The sequence below is a fragment of the Amblyomma americanum genome, chromosome 5 (genome assembly GCF_052857255.1).
Source record: "Amblyomma americanum isolate KBUSLIRL-KWMA chromosome 5, ASM5285725v1, whole genome shotgun sequence".
NCBI lineage: Eukaryota > Metazoa > Arthropoda > Arachnida > Ixodida > Ixodidae > Amblyomma > Amblyomma americanum.
Window position 1 is genome coordinate 184,110,657 of NC_135501.1, and position 16,230 is coordinate 184,126,886.

The 16,230-nt window shown below is 45.8% G+C and overlaps 2 protein-coding genes across 17 annotated transcripts in view; one reads left to right on the forward strand and one right to left on the reverse strand.

Moving 5' to 3' along the window:
* Positions 1-4,586, forward strand: part of Cka (Connector of kinase to AP-1) — a 76,548-nt gene extending 71,962 nt beyond the window's left edge. For 9 of the 16 annotated variants that reach the window (XM_077666029.1, XM_077666021.1, XM_077666025.1 and 6 more), the window contains one exon: positions 308-4,586. In XM_077666029.1, the coding sequence (XP_077522155.1) occupies positions 308-477 (170 nt within the window). In that variant the 3' untranslated portion in view covers positions 478-4,586. The remainder of the gene's footprint in view (positions 1-307) is intronic. The other 7 variants (XR_013314994.1, XR_013314996.1, XR_013314995.1 and 4 more) reach the window with 1 other exon arrangement.
* A 2,423-nt stretch (positions 4,587-7,009) lies between these two features.
* Bka (FCF1 rRNA-processing protein Bka) lies at positions 7,010-15,878 on the reverse strand. The gene is made up of 8 exons (XM_077668065.1): positions 15,781-15,878; positions 15,518-15,585; positions 14,674-14,745; positions 12,886-13,034; positions 12,098-12,170; positions 10,885-10,972; positions 8,753-8,847; positions 7,010-7,115 (listed from the first exon to the last, which is right to left on the reverse strand). Exons 1-8 carry the CDS (start codon positions 15,781-15,783, stop codon positions 7,067-7,069), a joined length of 597 nt encoding a protein of 198 aa, XP_077524191.1. The 5' UTR covers positions 15,784-15,878; the 3' UTR covers positions 7,010-7,066.
* Positions 15,879-16,230: the final 352 nt, after the last annotated feature.

Here is a 16,230-nt window from a genome sequence, read left to right on the forward strand (position 1 = left end):
TACCACCGCCATGTGCAAGCCCTTCGGCCTCTACATGGTCCGAAAAAATCACTTGTGAATATGTACACGTTTTTGTGAGTTATATGGCAGTCCGAAGTATCGCACTAGTCCGGAGTATAGCACTAGGTCCAAATTATCAGAGCCGGAAAAAAAATCTGATACTGTAGCTGCTTCGAGCAGCTGTTATCCAGTGTGCTGCTCCCAGAGTTAATCTCACTGTGTAGTCATACTTAGTAATCATACTCAGTAGTGATCTTGCTATGTCTTGTAGCATATTGTTCACTTCTTGCCGGGTGCGCATGCGCAGGCCACGACTGCTCGATCCGGTTGTGGAACCTGGACAACAAGACGTGCGTACAGGAGATCACCTCGCACCGCAAGAAGTTCGACGAGTCTATATTCGATGTGGCCTTCCACCCGTCGAAGCCGTACATTGCCAGCGCTGGAGCAGACGCCCTCGCCAAGGTCTTCGTTTGAGGAGCATGATTGGCGGCAGCAGCAGCAGCCAGGGTGTGTCATACTATGAAGGAACACGAGATTTTTTTTTTTTTTTCCCAGAGAAGAGAGCCTACGTTCTCTCCTGCACGCACCATCTCGCACACACATGTGCAGCCCATCGCTGCCTGCCTCCCCTTCTCTGCATTCCTTCTTCCGCCATGTGTAACATACCGACGTCACAGTGTTGTCGCTACGCGATGTGTGTATGTGTGTGTGTCTAGCGTCCAAGCAAGGGAAGGAAGGAAGGAAGGAGGAGTGTGGGGATGCAAGTTCAAGACCACCGGCTTGGCACGAGAGGGGAGAAAAGGGGCGTGTGCTACCCCCACGATGACATGGGTGTCTCAGCCGCCTACCTAACTTATTGAACTGCCGTCGCCGCTTCAAGGAGGGAGGTGATAGGAGGAGGGGAAGGAACCAATGTTTCCTTCATTCTTCGTTTCAGTCTCTTGCCGAACTCACCCCCCCCCCCCCAGTCATTTTTTTTCCCTCTCCCCCCCCCCTACTTTTTACACTCATGGTTTGACGTCATTGTGTGTAGTGCATCGCCTGGTTTGCTCTCCTGCCCCCGTCCACATCACCTTCGGATTGGATTGCATTTGGGCTGCCTCCTGCACGCGGCAGCGTCACCCGTCGTGTGGAGGGTCTCAGTGTTTGGTGTCTTCTCGAAGAACGGCCGGAGGAGTGAGGGGTTCCTGTGTATGTGTGTGCGCGTGCGTGTGTGCGCGTGCCCACCTGTCGGCAGTGGACAAAGTGAGCCAGCAAGCAGCTTGAAAGGACGACGGAGACTTTTGGCGGGGTCTGCGTTGACTTGCGCTGTGGTGTGCCCCCCCACAAAGACTGGCCAAAGAGCACCGACCCCGGACAATTCTTTTTTTTTTTCCTCTCTCTCTCTCACCCTCTCCTACCACATCTCCAATGCTTTTGGTATGGAAGAGGCGGGGGAGAAGAGCCCCTAATTTCTAGGAGGAAGTGCTTTTATTGTGGGGCTGAGTTTTCTTGGGATGGAGCGAAGCCGCCACAGCCTTCAGTGCCGCCGCGCATGTCCCGCACTGGGAGAGCAGTGAAACCAGAACTCTCTTCCATTGGCCCCATTTCGCACCAAGCCATGAGTGTGTGTTTCATGAGCGTGGTGAAAAGAAAGTTGCCAGTGTTGCCCCTGTGTATGTGCGTGTGCGTTCACATGCACATGCCTGCCCCCTGTCCTTCACCAAGCGTGAATGCTTGTGTGAACACTGTCTCCGTGAGTCTCATTTTAAACCTTGTTTTTTTTCCCTTCCATTCTGACGTTGCTTCGGCTGTTCTTATTCCTTTTTCCCCCATCAGCTCCTCGCGCACTTGTTCCTCAATACAGTGATGACTGTGCTTTACAAGCCTTCAAAAAAAAGGGGATCGACGGGGGTTGACGGATGCAGCGACATCTCGCCGTCCCTGGTGTGTGCTGATCGTTACATCTAACTGGAAACTTTCTTTTCCTTCCCCTCAGCGGCATGTGCAAATATTTTCCCCCGACATTAGTTTCAGGGTGTCGTAGGCTTTTAGGGCTTAGCGAACTAGGCGTGAAATAAAAAGAAAAGAAGTTGGATGGAGGTGGGAGGTGTCATTTGTTTGACATGCGAGAAGACATAGGAAGAAAGAAAAAGGGACGTCTGTGTCGGCTATGCAGAGTCCCTTTCTTCCGTGCCCGCCATCATCTTGTAAACTACTGTAAGAAAAAGACGCTCGTTACCTTTAACATACACTTGCACTTCCCAGTCCTGACTGCTGCAGGCGTAGTGGTCTGTGTACAGAAGCAAGGCGACAAAGCAGCAGTGGAGGTTTTGTTTTTTTTTTCTTCTGGCAAGGTATTGCTCTTTGTCAGCAAGGGCTCTCCAAGTCGGTCAGCGACCAGGCTTTCATGTCTCGGCTTCTAATGAGGGGGGAGAACTGGTCTATTTCATTGTCTGTGCAGGAGCACCGGATAAGAGGCGGGGGCCAAACAGCACTGCTCTGATATGGAGCATTTTTTTTTTTCTTTGCTTTCACCTCATTTTCCATTTGTTTGTTCTCCCCGTCCCATTCCTCCCCCGAAGCCAGTTCGGTTTTTTACCTCGTTCCTACCACGATCGCACCTGTTGTGCCCTGGAGTTATGCACGGCCCAGCAGAAAGACGCTGCCTTGAACTTATTGTCATTTTACCAGGCCTGGGGTGAGCAGTTTGGTGTAAGAGTTTGTGGAAATGGGGGAAAAGAAACTCTGCAGCAACTTTCTTTGCCTTCGTACACTAGAGGAATAAAAAAAAAATTGAAAAGCCCTTCATTGTTTCTACTTACACGGAGTAAATATGAATAGGCAGCTTGAGTACCTTTTTTCTTTTTTCGTGTATGCGACTGTTTATCGAGAAGGGTCTACAATGAAGAGCTATTTCCCATGTCGCTTTTTTTTCTTTGTTATGCAAAAACTAAATATTTATTGGGGAGACCCCTCCTTGACTTGTGTGCTTGCTTGCTGCGGTATGTGCTGGGATTGGATGAGCATTGTGGCTGTTTAGGCTTGCCACAGTGTTGATTTTGTTTTCTCCCCATCTATGATTCAGACAAAGGCAGGGAGCCACTGTGGTTTCATGTCACCCTGTGTGTATGTGTGTCGGGGGGGCGCCAGTTTTGTGCAAAAATGCCGCCATGTCCTCGGCGGTTGTGTGACCTGTGCTTCTTAAGGAGGACTGCTTAATAACCTCGTGAAACGGGAAAGAGCTCGGAAGGAAGCGGAACGTCGCCCCCGCAAGCAATCGACGGGACACACGCCGACCCTATGTAATTTGCCTGCATTATATAATGTGTACAGAAACTGTATGTAGTCATTTGCGAATGTTTATTAGTAGAAGAGCAATCTACCTATCCTCATTTTTTTTAAATGGTTTTTGCCTGCTTTTAGCTCCCCCCCCCCCCCCCCCTTTTTTTCCCCCCAAAATGTAATTGAGTGTTGTGCATTTCTTACTTGCAGGTTCACTCCTGCTTTCCTAAGTTTCACCTGAGTTGAGTATATGTGTGTTTTATTTTTTTTAGAGGACGCTGCAACTCTTGGAGTGATATTTGGTATTTTTCTTGCACGTCTGTTGGTGTGTGAAGTCCTCAGTTAAACGCACGAGTGACTTGACTTGATCGGCTGCCTGCAAGAAGTGTAGGCAGCTGGGCCACCAGCTGGCAAAATGAGACTACAGAACTGAATTCCTTTTGCTGTGGCTTCTTGGAAGAAAGTCGAGGTTTCGCGCAGGCATCGTTTGGCCAGGGTTTGTCCAAGTGCAAGTCTTTTGCAGGTTGGGATGGCTTTGCTTGTTTCTACAAGCTTGCCACTGATCCAAGGTGCACTGGCTTGCTTATTCTCATGCTTGGCAGCACTGACACGGCAGAGAGCTTGCGAAGACAGCTTCACTTACTATGCAATATCGGAAGGGGAAAGGCCCGTGACGAAGACCTTTTGAAGTGTTTGAGTGTGCAGCAGAGCTGTTTGGGCCTCTTGCTAGTTTGTGTTGCCAGTGGAATTCCTATAGTGAGTGCTCTTTTTAGTTGCATAGAGTTTACGCATACGTGCAAGTTTTGAACATGTTTTTTTTTGTAGCTGTCATTTTCATGCTTCTTTCGGGAAGCTAACTGCATTGGCCTAAATAATACAAATATTTTTTTTTTTTCATTAGTTTGAAGAGAAAAAAAATGTGGGTCCGGTAGCACATTGCCAATGCCATTCCACTCGGCTAAATAAATGTAGCTGTGGTGTTCTCGCACAAAGGTTTTAATTGTGGCTCTGAGTGCAGCGTCCTTGGGTGTGTTTGAGAATAACAAATAGAACTCCTTTTGAGTATGTCTGTTAAAATGTCCTTTCTCCTGCATACAGAGGATTTAAGAAAAAAAAAAAACTAGGTTTTTAAAGTTTCAATGGGAGGGAGAAAGCTTGAAGGTGGATGTGAGACAGTGCAGGAAAGCTGGAACATTACTTTTTTGCCTTTTTTTTCTTCCTGTGCTTTTCCTCGCTTGTTCCGGCTTGTATGAAGAAAAAATGGGGAAGAAGTTTATTTCGATAAAAATGGTAAATAAAGATTTGTGAGTGAGCCTGTGGCTGAGTGTGTGCTTCCGTGTGAATGTTGGTAGGGGCATGGACAAATAGGTAAATTGATTGCACTGTATTGTTTGCTTCACTGTCGTCGCTTTAATTGACATCATGGTGCACTGTTGCTGGGCTTGAAGGGACATGGGGGTTGTGGCAAGGAGTGGGACCTGAAAGACTCTGGTTCGATTGGCTGCGGCAGTTGTATTTCGATGGAGGCGAAATGCTAGAGGCCCGTGTACCGTGTGATACATGTGCACACTAAAGAGCCTTAGGTGGTCGAAATTGTCCAGAGCCTTCCACTACGGCGTCCCTCATAGCCAGACTTTCTTTAGGACATTAAATCCCTTGAACGAAACCATGCCAATCCAGAAGCGGAGTAGCGTTAGAATAGAATCTTATTGTCCTGGCTCCAAGCTTGTTTTTAAGACGGAAAGCTGGGCGAGTTAATCAGATTCGTCGTAAAGGTAGCGTGAAATATGAGGACAAAAGGAAGAAGCAAGACTACATGAGCACTCCTGTCTTGTCTTGCGTCCTTGTCTTTTCCGCTATCTTCTCCATGAATCCAAGCTTGTGTCAGTCACTGACAGGTCCTCCTTAAAGGAGTACCTTGTACAGAATGACAGGGGCACAGAAAGACAAACCAACTGCACTGCCATCTGTAAGATTAATGCACTTGATCAGTGCATGCATAGCAGTGCACTTGATACATGTGCGTGCATGCACGCACATGTAGCAACAGCTATATTGAGAGATTGCTGTTGCAGTGTACACTAGAGACTGTGGAGACAATGCACGCGAGACTGCTTACTACCTTTCTCCTGTGCAGACTCTGTTGGATGCTTTATGTGGCACTGGTGGGCTCATTTTTTCACGTTCCTGGGTCGCGAGCTTTCATGCACATAAGGCTCACCTCGAAAGCTCCGCACAGAGGGCAAAGTCCATTCTGCTGGCTCTGACCACACCTGTGGCTGCAAAGAAAACCACGCCAAGAGATGGCCAGCAAGCAAGAACAGTTTATCTAGGATTTCCCGAACTGATTGGCCTTCTACGGTGGCGCGGCAGGCAGGCAGGCACGCAGCGCAAATAGGAGCAGCGTCGCCTGGACAGCTGCAAAGCTGCGGCTCCCGGCCTGATGCCGTCTGTCCGCTCTGTTTGGCGTCGCTGGTGTCCACACTGCCCTCGCGGACGCGCTCGAATTGTGACCCGTAAAAACTCAGAAGCCGAAGGGAAGGGGCGGTTCACAGGTTGGCACTGGTGTGAGGCCAAGGGGAAGTAATAGGCCACAGGAGATAGTCGGAGGGGGAGGTCAGCCTCTCAGGTGGGACCAAATCCCAAGTAATGTGTTTATTATCGTTTGAGGTGCGCAGTGCTATAACCATCTCTTACGTAGTCAGTGCAACGGCACTGCGCAGGGAATAATCGCATAGGCTGAAAGTATACTTTTGCTGGCCAGAGTCTTTTTACAGGTTTTGGTATGAATGCACTTAAATATATACATCAATTCTTGCTAACCTTCGTTTTCCATCTCATCCTTTGTGGCCCCAGTTGCACTTTGTCTTGCAGTTTCCTAGTGACACTCGTAAAATTGATAAGGTGTAATCCTTTGAACAGAGGTCATCATGAACTCTGCTTGGTACTCGCATGCTCGTGCTCAACCTATTCATCTGCTACTATTTGATGCCCATATTGGCGTGTCTTGCACGCGCAGCAGTTTTCATAATCAAAGCATGCCAAAATGCCATTGTAGACTAAGCAACGTCCCTGTTGTACGTACACTACCGTTTATGTATCGAGAGTAAATTTGTTTGCTCAATAGTGGGCAGGAAAACAGATCAGCGGAAAGCATGGTGATACTGCAGAACTATATGCTTAAATGTAAAAAAAAGAAAGGCGCACATGTCCACCGGTTCTACATAATGATAAACTATCGTGGCTCGAGTTACTCCTGTAGGCATACCAAAGGGAGTGTCAATACAGATGCCCCTCATGCATAAAGCCGCTGATTTCAAAATTTTGTGTGCAAACCTGTTGCTTCATAAAGACTGACCCCAGAGTAAGCTGTCAGTGGCCAGTTAGTCAACAGAAAGCAGCACATCATTATTCCGGAGCCCTCCACTAGGGCACCTCTTCCTTTCTTCTTTCACTCCCTCCTTTATCCCTTCCCTTACGGTGCCCACGGCATGGTTCAGGTGTCCACCGATATATGAGACAGATACTGCGCCGTTTCCTTTCCCCAAAAACCAATTATTATTATTACTATTATTATTAGTATGGTTTATCAGTGATGCAGCTTTCAGTTTATATCTATGCATTCTGCTGTGTATTTCACCTTGCGTTAACTTTATGTCCATCTTTGTATGGTGGCTGCTCTACAAGTCATTTCGCTGCTACTACAGGCAGGTTAAAACAATGTAGGCAGAGGGGCTTGCAATTGTGTACAACTTTGTTTTTATTATTGAAAATGAGAACATAGGAGATGCCTTGGCTTCTACACCTTGGGAGCACCGTATGCATCTGGCATTCGCTCGATAGAAAACCTAGGATAAAGAAGAAAAAAAAAAGTTATATCATGGTGACAGAAGATGGCAAAATGTTCCGACTTCTGAGAAAAACTGGCCCCGTCTGTTGCCACAGAACTTTCAGAGTGCGACCTTACAACTATCCTGCAAGCTTATTTTTCCATCTGTCAAGCTATGAACATTTAGGATTGTGACAAGAAAAGACCCTTATACTGTCGAACAAAGATATAACGAACACTGATATTACGATTCACTGGCCATATCGATATGGTTCTGAACATTTTTAACAAACACATGCAACTCTTGACTTTATATATCGAGCGTGGTTTGCCATAAAATGGGTATATCAAACTGCCGAGCAAGCTGTGCCTGTCTAGGTGGCAGGCTTTTCCTCATTACACAACTGACTAAGTTCCAGCCAAGTTCACGCTTTGCATTGCACCTGCCAACAGTGCCACCGCAGATATAATGAAGCATACAATTTGTAGCCAAGCGGTCTGCACCCATTTGCACCTCTCACATTGATCAATAGTGGCCTGGTTGGCTATAGCCTACCATTAGCCACCCTGTGCTCACGTCGACTATCACTGATGGTAAAAATGGTGACAGGTTTCGTTCTGGCATCCAATTTTTCACGCGCCACAGCTGTAATGCGGGGAAGCCACACTCCTTAACGTTAGACCTGCTGCGTACTGGTGGTGCTGTGCGGGGAAGCCAGCCTAAATGGCGTTTGGGGCCCTATTCTTTTTTGCGGCCTCCGCAATCACCGCTAGTGGCTTCGAAATGGTGCTAGAAATTTGAAAAAGACCTCTCCGAGCTGCCCTTCTTTCGTTGACTAAATTGCACTTCTCCAGCATGAGTTTTTTGCAAAATTTTATATTATGAATCTGCTATATTGAATTTTACATTTTTTGCCTGTTCGCTATAATGAGGTTTAACTGTACGACACCAAATGCTGAGCACTTGCTAGATAGTGAAAAAAAGAAGCAATTGAAACAGGCACATATCCAAGTAGGGGGCTCGCTCCCACCCCCCCCTTTTTTCTAGGCTTCACCCTATACAGCTGCCTTGGCCCCCCCCCCCCCCCCCCCTCCCCCTCCAAAAAAAATGTGTGGCTACGTGCCTGACTTGAAAGCAAAAGCAAAGCACTATATTTCCACAGCTGTAAATACACATTTACCCACGATAACCTCCTCACTGTTGGTGATGACATAGCACTAGTGTGGCTACCAACCAGGCAATCACGCAAAGCTTTTGGGCTAAGCTGGGTGTTGCTCTATGACAGTGGTTCTCAAACTGAATTTCACAACTCCCGTGGGTTGTTTGAAGTGCTTCTTGGGTTCTCTGACACCAAAGCCACCCCCAACTTTCCTTTACACTTTATAATTCGGAACTGACCACACAGTCAACGCTTACAGCAGACTGTTTCACTCGGCAGCCAGGCATTATTCATTGAATTTTGGGCACTTCTTGAGATGCCGTGCACGCGCATGCTCTTTTTTTATGCGCATGTCAGGCAAGAAGGGACGAAAGCAGGCCACGCGGGTTTCCTCACCGCCTTTCGAAAGCCGTAGCCGCTCTCTAAGGCTAAAAAGATTGAGGAGCTCTATTATTATGTGGCACCAGTAAAAGAAAGTCACCAACAGAATACTCACCGCCTCTGGTAGATGTACATGATGGGAACACCAGGAATCTTGCGTATGCGTCGTTTTAAATCCTTGTCGCACGTAGCTACAATGTAGCACTTGTGCTGCCAGAGAGAGAAAAGTAAACATCACCAATGTGCTGACATTCACAATGAAAAAGAAAGTATTAGTGCAGAACATGACTAACAACATGAACATGACTAATGTTAATGACTAAACATGACAACATGAACAAGTCTGGCTTACAGAAGAGCATAAAGAATAGTGTTCCTTTCCCAACAAAATGACATGACCAGCACGTACCCTACCATGGCTCTCAAGCAAGTCCCTGCTTGAGTGGAAAGTGGTAAGCAGTACTGAGCGCTGAGAATCAAAATGCTATATTAAAATTGTGTGTGATTAAAAACCGTTGACATTTCAACATCGTTATAACAAAGTCGCAGGGGCCCATAGATCTCTTCTTTATAGCCATTGCTTCATTACAGCCACAACTGTCGCATGCAAGTGGACTTACGTGTCACACTGAAGATCTAGTACAACATAAGTGACATTTAGTACGCCACCAATATCGGGTGTAGCCTCGAACATGCACCCCGAGCTCCCCTGACAATGGTCAAAACAAGATGTGTCAGCCTCGCCAACGCATGCCCACTTTCTCCGCAGACCTCAATATGCTTCAGCGCTTAGAAAACGGGTCTTGGAAAAGTAATGCTGTATAGACCTTTCCAATAAGGGCTTCTTGGGCGTGGCCACGCAGCTCACTGAGCTGTTTGTGTGCACCCTGTACTAGAAGGGCGGAAATGGTAATAGAACCGTTCTGCAACAGTTCAGAGAGAGAAGGCATTTTGAAATCTCCTTCACCCTGATGGAAAGGGCTATAGGACAGGGAGAAACCTATTCAGAATACTCAGCCATATTTTTTAATTGCTGTAGTTGATACTCCGCGCTGTGAAAGAGGGCGCGTGGCGGCGATTCCATAACAAGCTTTGATTGGCTTCCTTGTATGACGTGGGAGCATGCTAGCCACAACATGTCACTGTATGGAAAAGTGTCTTATGGAGATTGGATACGCCAGACTGATGGCTAACGAAAAAATCATTATAAAAGATCTCCAAACTGTTTTGAAAGCAAGGAATGTCTGCTTCTTTTTGGCTCTTAGCATTGGTAATCGTATCTGTTCCTGACAGTTGCAGAAACTACGTAAAAGTCCTTCGCCACCTGACACTTCTTCGCTGCCGATGCAAACGATTTGATCATGGCTGCCTTGCATACAACGGAAATTGTCATGGACTTTCGTTTTCCGCCGCCGTCACTAAACCTTGCCCTTATGAAACCAGCGGGTTGTCCATACCATCGGGCACACCAAAAGCATTTGGTGTGTCCGAACATGACATGAACGAAATGTCGCGTTCATGTGATGACCTGCCGAGCCAGCAGAGGGTGTTTTCTAGTGATTTAACAAAGGCGCTGTGGCCAGCTCTTTAACCTGATGCCTGCACTTAGCCCCATGCACTTCGTTATCTGGTTGTGACCTACACTGCACTTGGAGCCTGAGAACCACGGTGTGCTTGCAGCAGGCTCTGTGCAATGAAGAGGTTGGAGAATGGGGGAACTTCAATGACCTTCTTAATACTTCAAGCGCAGCACAGCGCAGTGGGCCATGTGCGCTGTGTCGCGTGACATTGTTTTGTGGGTCGTATTACCTAGTGCTTGCGAAGATGAGCGCACCGATGTCAAAAGTTTGTCTTGCTGAAGCCAGTGCCAACACATCGCCCAGAGATGTGCTTTATGCATGCCTACCCCGCCTGAGGAGGGAAAAGTTTTCCGCGTGTCCTGTGCAGTGATGACAGAGCTAGTCATCACTGCACAGCTTCATAGCGCAGCTGGACCTGGAGTTTGCCGTGTCGAATCATTGTGAATGTGTGCAGCACTGTTACGAATTGATATACTCAGCGCGAAATGACCTATGGTGTTCACTACATCCCTTTTTAGAGAAATTTTACTGCATAAAAATGAACGTAAAAACCAAATAGGTTTCTGTTGGAGCTTTCAAGGAGAATGGCCATTCTTTCATTACATTTGTTATTTCTTTATAAACACTTTTGTTATAGTGAGGTTTGACCGTAAAAGAAAAAGCATACCTGTGTAACTCTTTGGACGAGGCAATCATCAGCATATATCCCCTTGTGGAGGCAAGGGAGTCGCACGAACCTCGGGTCCTTGGCTATCCTGCAAGGAAGGAAAAAAAATGTGCTATAAGTGTTGCGTACAGACACATACATGCAGCTGTTTGAGTGTGCTTACCTATATCATATATTTTATGCACATAAGAAACACCCATATTTGCACATGTACATTCAGATGAGGGTGTCCTTACACTCCGTTTCATACATAGTAGTCAACGCTGCCAAAGCTAGTGCCTATTTGCGCAGGCTAAGTCCAAGTCCAAAAAATAGTTCGCCTTACAAGCAAGGTGAACACAAGCATATTTCATTGAGTCAGATATTAAGTGAATGGCAACCTCCTACACTTCATTTTACCTCTTGCCACTTTTCGTTTTCGAACTCATCGTGACTTCGGGAAGCACGAATGACTTTGGCAGTCTGATACAGTCTGGTGGGGCAAATCGCCCTTACTCCATCCGCGCCTAAAAACTAGTTCACACTCAGTGAAAATTATTGCAAGAGGGTCCGAGTACTGAGCGCCTCACAGCTTCGATCGTAATTTTCAGTACTACAGCTTCGTTTTATACTGCCCTTTGTTTTCGTCCAAACACCGACGACTGCTCCGAGAAGGACGAATGATACAAGGCGGAGTAATATGGTTTCATGGACGCACTACTTCCACAGCATTCGCAGCATTGCCTGCTATGTATGAAACGGAGTGTAGATGCAATTCCGCTGTGAGACAGTTAACGTGACACTAAAGAATATGCTTTGCAACAGAGATCCTGCTGAGTCTGCTTAAGACCTCCTTCATATTGCAAACAAGTCCGTGCGACATCCTGGTAGGCAAAAACCGGCAAGCCATGTATTTGGGCGGCGCGTGTGCTGCTCACTGCATGTTTTGTCCATGCATTAGCTAGTTTGGAAAACTGCATGTGAGCAAGTGCTGACAGGCACGCTGTAGAAATCAGTGTGGCCGCATCTATGAGACATCGCAATGTGAAGGAAGCATAGACTGCATTGCAGACTCAGTTCATGCAGTTATTCATGGGGCCCAATTTTAAGAATTGGTGAACTAGAGCAATGTAATGATCATTCGCAACATCAACACCAGTACACACAACAGCAGAGTCCAGAATGAGACTATTAACAGCAAACATTTTTTCACACACATGTGGACTACACATACCTCAGAGCGACTCTGTACTTGCTCCCCAGCCTCTCAAGCTCGCCAATGACACAGTCAGTGACATATGGGATGCCTGTTATGAAAAAAAAGCATAAGGAGCATTGTGACCCCAAACGCAAAACACTATGCAATCAAGGCTGGTTATACCAAGTTAAAGTGAAAATGTATCTTTGAGCACAACAAAGTCTAACCTGCCACTGTCTTGGAATTTCTGAGCCAATCGAGAAATGTTATTCTTGATTTCCCTTTATGCATTTCTCTCATTTCTTCATGACGATGTAAAATATGCAAGCATTTATGAAGAGAGTGATAACAACTTGTTCAGCACAATGAGCCGCCATGATTAGTAGTGTATACTCAGTAAGCCTCACATTTGTGAACATTTTGTTTTCAAAAGATCCACAGTATTATGGCATTGTTGTTTACGCACCAGATGTGCTTGCCACAATAAACTTATTAATGGTGCACAGTGTGGAAATGCAGAACTCCTTCAGCTGACATTGAGTATACAACGAAGTAAACAAATACGGTCTGGCCATAGCTCATTCTGTGACTGACAAAGCTGGTCCGCTGTGCCTTACAAATAGTTTGCTTCGATAAAAAGAGAATACACAAGCGGTCACAGCAATATTCCTTTCTGAACAAGCGGAAAGGCTGCGTGTTTACCAAACTCCTGCATAACCCGAGAAGAGGCATTTTTCTTAGAATCCACATTTCACAAAACAAAGACAGAAGTAGGTGGAGCTCACACATACTGCAGCTGCATGCCAGGCATTGCACCGACTCACATTTAGCGAAGAGGCAGTCCATCATAGACTGAATGACGTCCAGCTTATTCTTGATGGCAAAGTTGATGAAGTTTGTGTCGATCAGGATCCGGAACGGAGGTCCCAGCTGAGTGTTATACTTGAAGAACAGCGCCGACGAGTAGTGTGGTCTTTTTTGAAACAAAGAACAGGCACACATCCGTCATGCCATGGTTTACTTTCGGTGGCTCAATAACCTAAATTAGTACAAATAAATTCCTTTTACAGCAGCAAACTACATTCATGTGTGACATTAATGTTTCGGTTTCATCTACTCTGCATGCAAGCAGTGACACTTGTAGACATACTGCACACGTTTCAGTAAACTCCATATTTTAATGTTAATATCACTTCAAAGAAAACGAAACAAACCAAAAGTCTTGGGGTATGTGCCATGTCTTCAATCTAACCTCACACGCACATTAATTTTGAACAGAAATGTAACAGCTGAGCGTTCTCTGCGTGACTCTTTAGTGGCTTGAGCCTCTCATATTTGTACATACTACTTAACTGAATGCCACAATCTACTCAATGCATAACTGCATAGCAAAATTGTTGAAGATGCATCACTTAGGAAATATCCTACTGCCTGGTATCACCGCAACGCTATAGTGTACATACTAATGATATTGACACCGAGCATGTTACTGAACTGGAACGGTGCATTGTTTTCATTCAGTTTGTTTTATATTTATAGATCTGAAGTTTGGGACCACAACACAGCTTGAAGGGAGCATTCAATTCTTGTTCTTTGGTAAATTCAACTGGCTTTTCGTGGCTTTTTTTACGACTCTCATTCGGCAGCAAAAGCCGAAACTTCTGCAGAGAAATCTGAGTTAAAAAAGAATACTTTTCTACTACTTGATATAATACTTGTGACAAGAGTGATGACATTGGGAGCAAAAGAGACTCCATTGCTGAAAGTTGGTGGCAGAGTGGGGTAACCTCAGAGATCGAAAAAAAAAAAAAAGAAGCTCTTGGCATCATCGCAGTTCGCTTGTGAAAATGGCATGCGGCGGTGACATTATTATTTAATTTTTGGCCTTTTCTAGCTGAAAGTTGCTCTGTTGTCAGTGGAAATAGCCTCTTAGTGATTAGAACATGGTAATCAACTGATATAGGCTCTGCGTTTCTTTAAGGGACACTGAGGAGAAATTGAAGTTGGCTTGTATCCATAGAATACCAACTCCTGATCACAAAAACGCCACTCTTCCTGAAAACAAAGCTATTTTAATGTAGAAAATAGCAAGAACCAAAATACAGGTATCGCCGCCACAGGCCAATCTCACAAGTACGAACGTGATGACTTCCTAGGACAAGAGGCGCCACCATGGAGGAATTTTCCTTACTTCATGGATGTCACGAATCTCTGAGGCTTGCAAAGGAAGGTTGCGCACTGCACCGCTAGCCGCAGAAATCACGGAGTCTGTGTTTACGTCACGATTCACGTAACTGCGTTCTGTGACGTCATAAAAGTTGCCTTGGCATCATAAGAGTTCCCTGAGTGAATCAGAGGGGCGGGAAAAACTTTTTCAACTTCGAGTCCAAATTTCTTTGAAATAAATGCATCTTTCGTGCCCAGACAAGGGGCAACAAAGCCATGAAATGCCGAACTATCAGATTTTGCTAACAAAAAAAAAATGATAGAGTTCTCCTCAGTGTCCCTTTAAAGGTCAGGTGAATTGCTGCTATTGGAACAAGACCAAAGAAACACACTCCACCTTCAAACCAAGCGAAATGGTCCATGGTAAAGATGGAGGTGACACTTACGCCTCGGAAACTTTGACCGTATGTGGGTCTTCTTTTTTCTTCTTTTTTGGTGGCAAACGATCCTTCGCCTTACTGCAAATGCAAAACATCGCCAATTAGCATGCAGTTACAGAAAACTGAGAATCAAGCATTCTGGTGTACGTAGGTATAAATTTTAGCGTTTCCACAAAAGTTCACCAAGTGAGGATATGATGACGCAAACTGCTATTCCATGAAGGAGAGCATGTCCTTCATTTTGATTTCATATCGTAAAATGTTGTGCCCTGGTCACTTTGTGTGCTTAGATTCCTGTTTCTGTGCTTTGAGTCTAGACGGATGGAGGTGGGTTTGGGAAAATACAGGCAAAGGACTGAACACAATTATGACCAAGCTTATGTTTGTGCTTTCTCGTGTGTAATCACTTGGCCAACAGCTACGATCACTTTGGCTCGTGGTTCAGCTTGATAATCGTCTCGTAGACCAGCTTTACAGCTGCCTTAGCACACTCTAGACGGCTATCCAGAGAGCCCACGACTCTATCCGTGAGTCGATACCCACATACCCACGCTGGGTATGCATGCTTGCTGACGACCAACCTGAGAGCCCGTGATTACTCCATCACGGTCAGTAAGCTGACAGGTATAGAAGCCAGTGGACAATTTAAGACTTCGTTACACCCTGTGATTCTCAATATTTTCCTACCCTCCTTCACTGCATGGAAATTTAACGACGCATTATTCAGCACCGTGAACTTTGGTGACAAGGGTTTAAGTTGTACAGGCGTCCAGTCGAGTGCTGGGAATGTGTTGTCAACTCGCTGCGTGTGGATGACAGCTCGCGTGCTTCGCCGACAATTGCTACTCACAGCCTCTGGTCCCGCAGGCTGATCATCCGCTTCATTTTGGCGGCCTTCTGCGCGGCCTTCACCTTAGCCTGCGGGTGAAAAAGTTGATGTGAGAAAACACGTCACTGCACAATCGCACCACACTACGCTCAATGGCTCATTGTCCTATGTCGTGGTGTTGCGACGGTATGGGACCTATCGAAAGTGTCGATCGAATCGATAGGTTTCCAATTTTGTTTTTAGGTAGTGCAAACGGCTATACGGACAGACTGAACCGCACGTACCATTTCAGACGCGTAGTAGGACTGTAACTGTTGATGCGAGATTTGCTCTGCCTAACTCCCTTGGCACGTGCAACGCGACACAGCAGGCACACTGCGCAAAAGCCACAGAAGCGAAAATGAGCGAAAACAAGAACTCGACTCCAATGTCGGCAGGCGCTGCAATCCAACTCTGCTCAAAGCAGCTAAAAAGGAAGTCCAGCCTCTCAAACTAAAATATTTAATGTTTATTTTAATTGCTTTATACACTTTTTAAACTTTTTATTTGTTTTGCATTTGTTTTTGTATTTGCTATTTTTTATTTTATTTAACGGTTTTTTTAACTCAAAGCTTCTTGGTCATACGCGTTGCAAAACTTCTATGTAATGATATCTGCCAGTCTGATTGATCAAAAACTTGGGTCACAGGGACTTGTCAGGCGCCACGGTTACATTTATCATGGTCGCCACCATG

Coding starts and splice junctions, on each gene's coding strand:
- Bka (XM_077668065.1), bottom strand. Junction 14,746..15,517: donor AGCCTGCGGGACCAGAGGCT/GTGAGTAGCAAT, acceptor TTGCATTTGCAG/TAAGGCGAAGGATCGTTTGC. Junction 7,116..8,752: donor ATGTACATCTACCAGAGGCG/GTGAGTATTCTG, acceptor TCTTTATCCTAG/GTTTTCTATCGAGCGAATGC.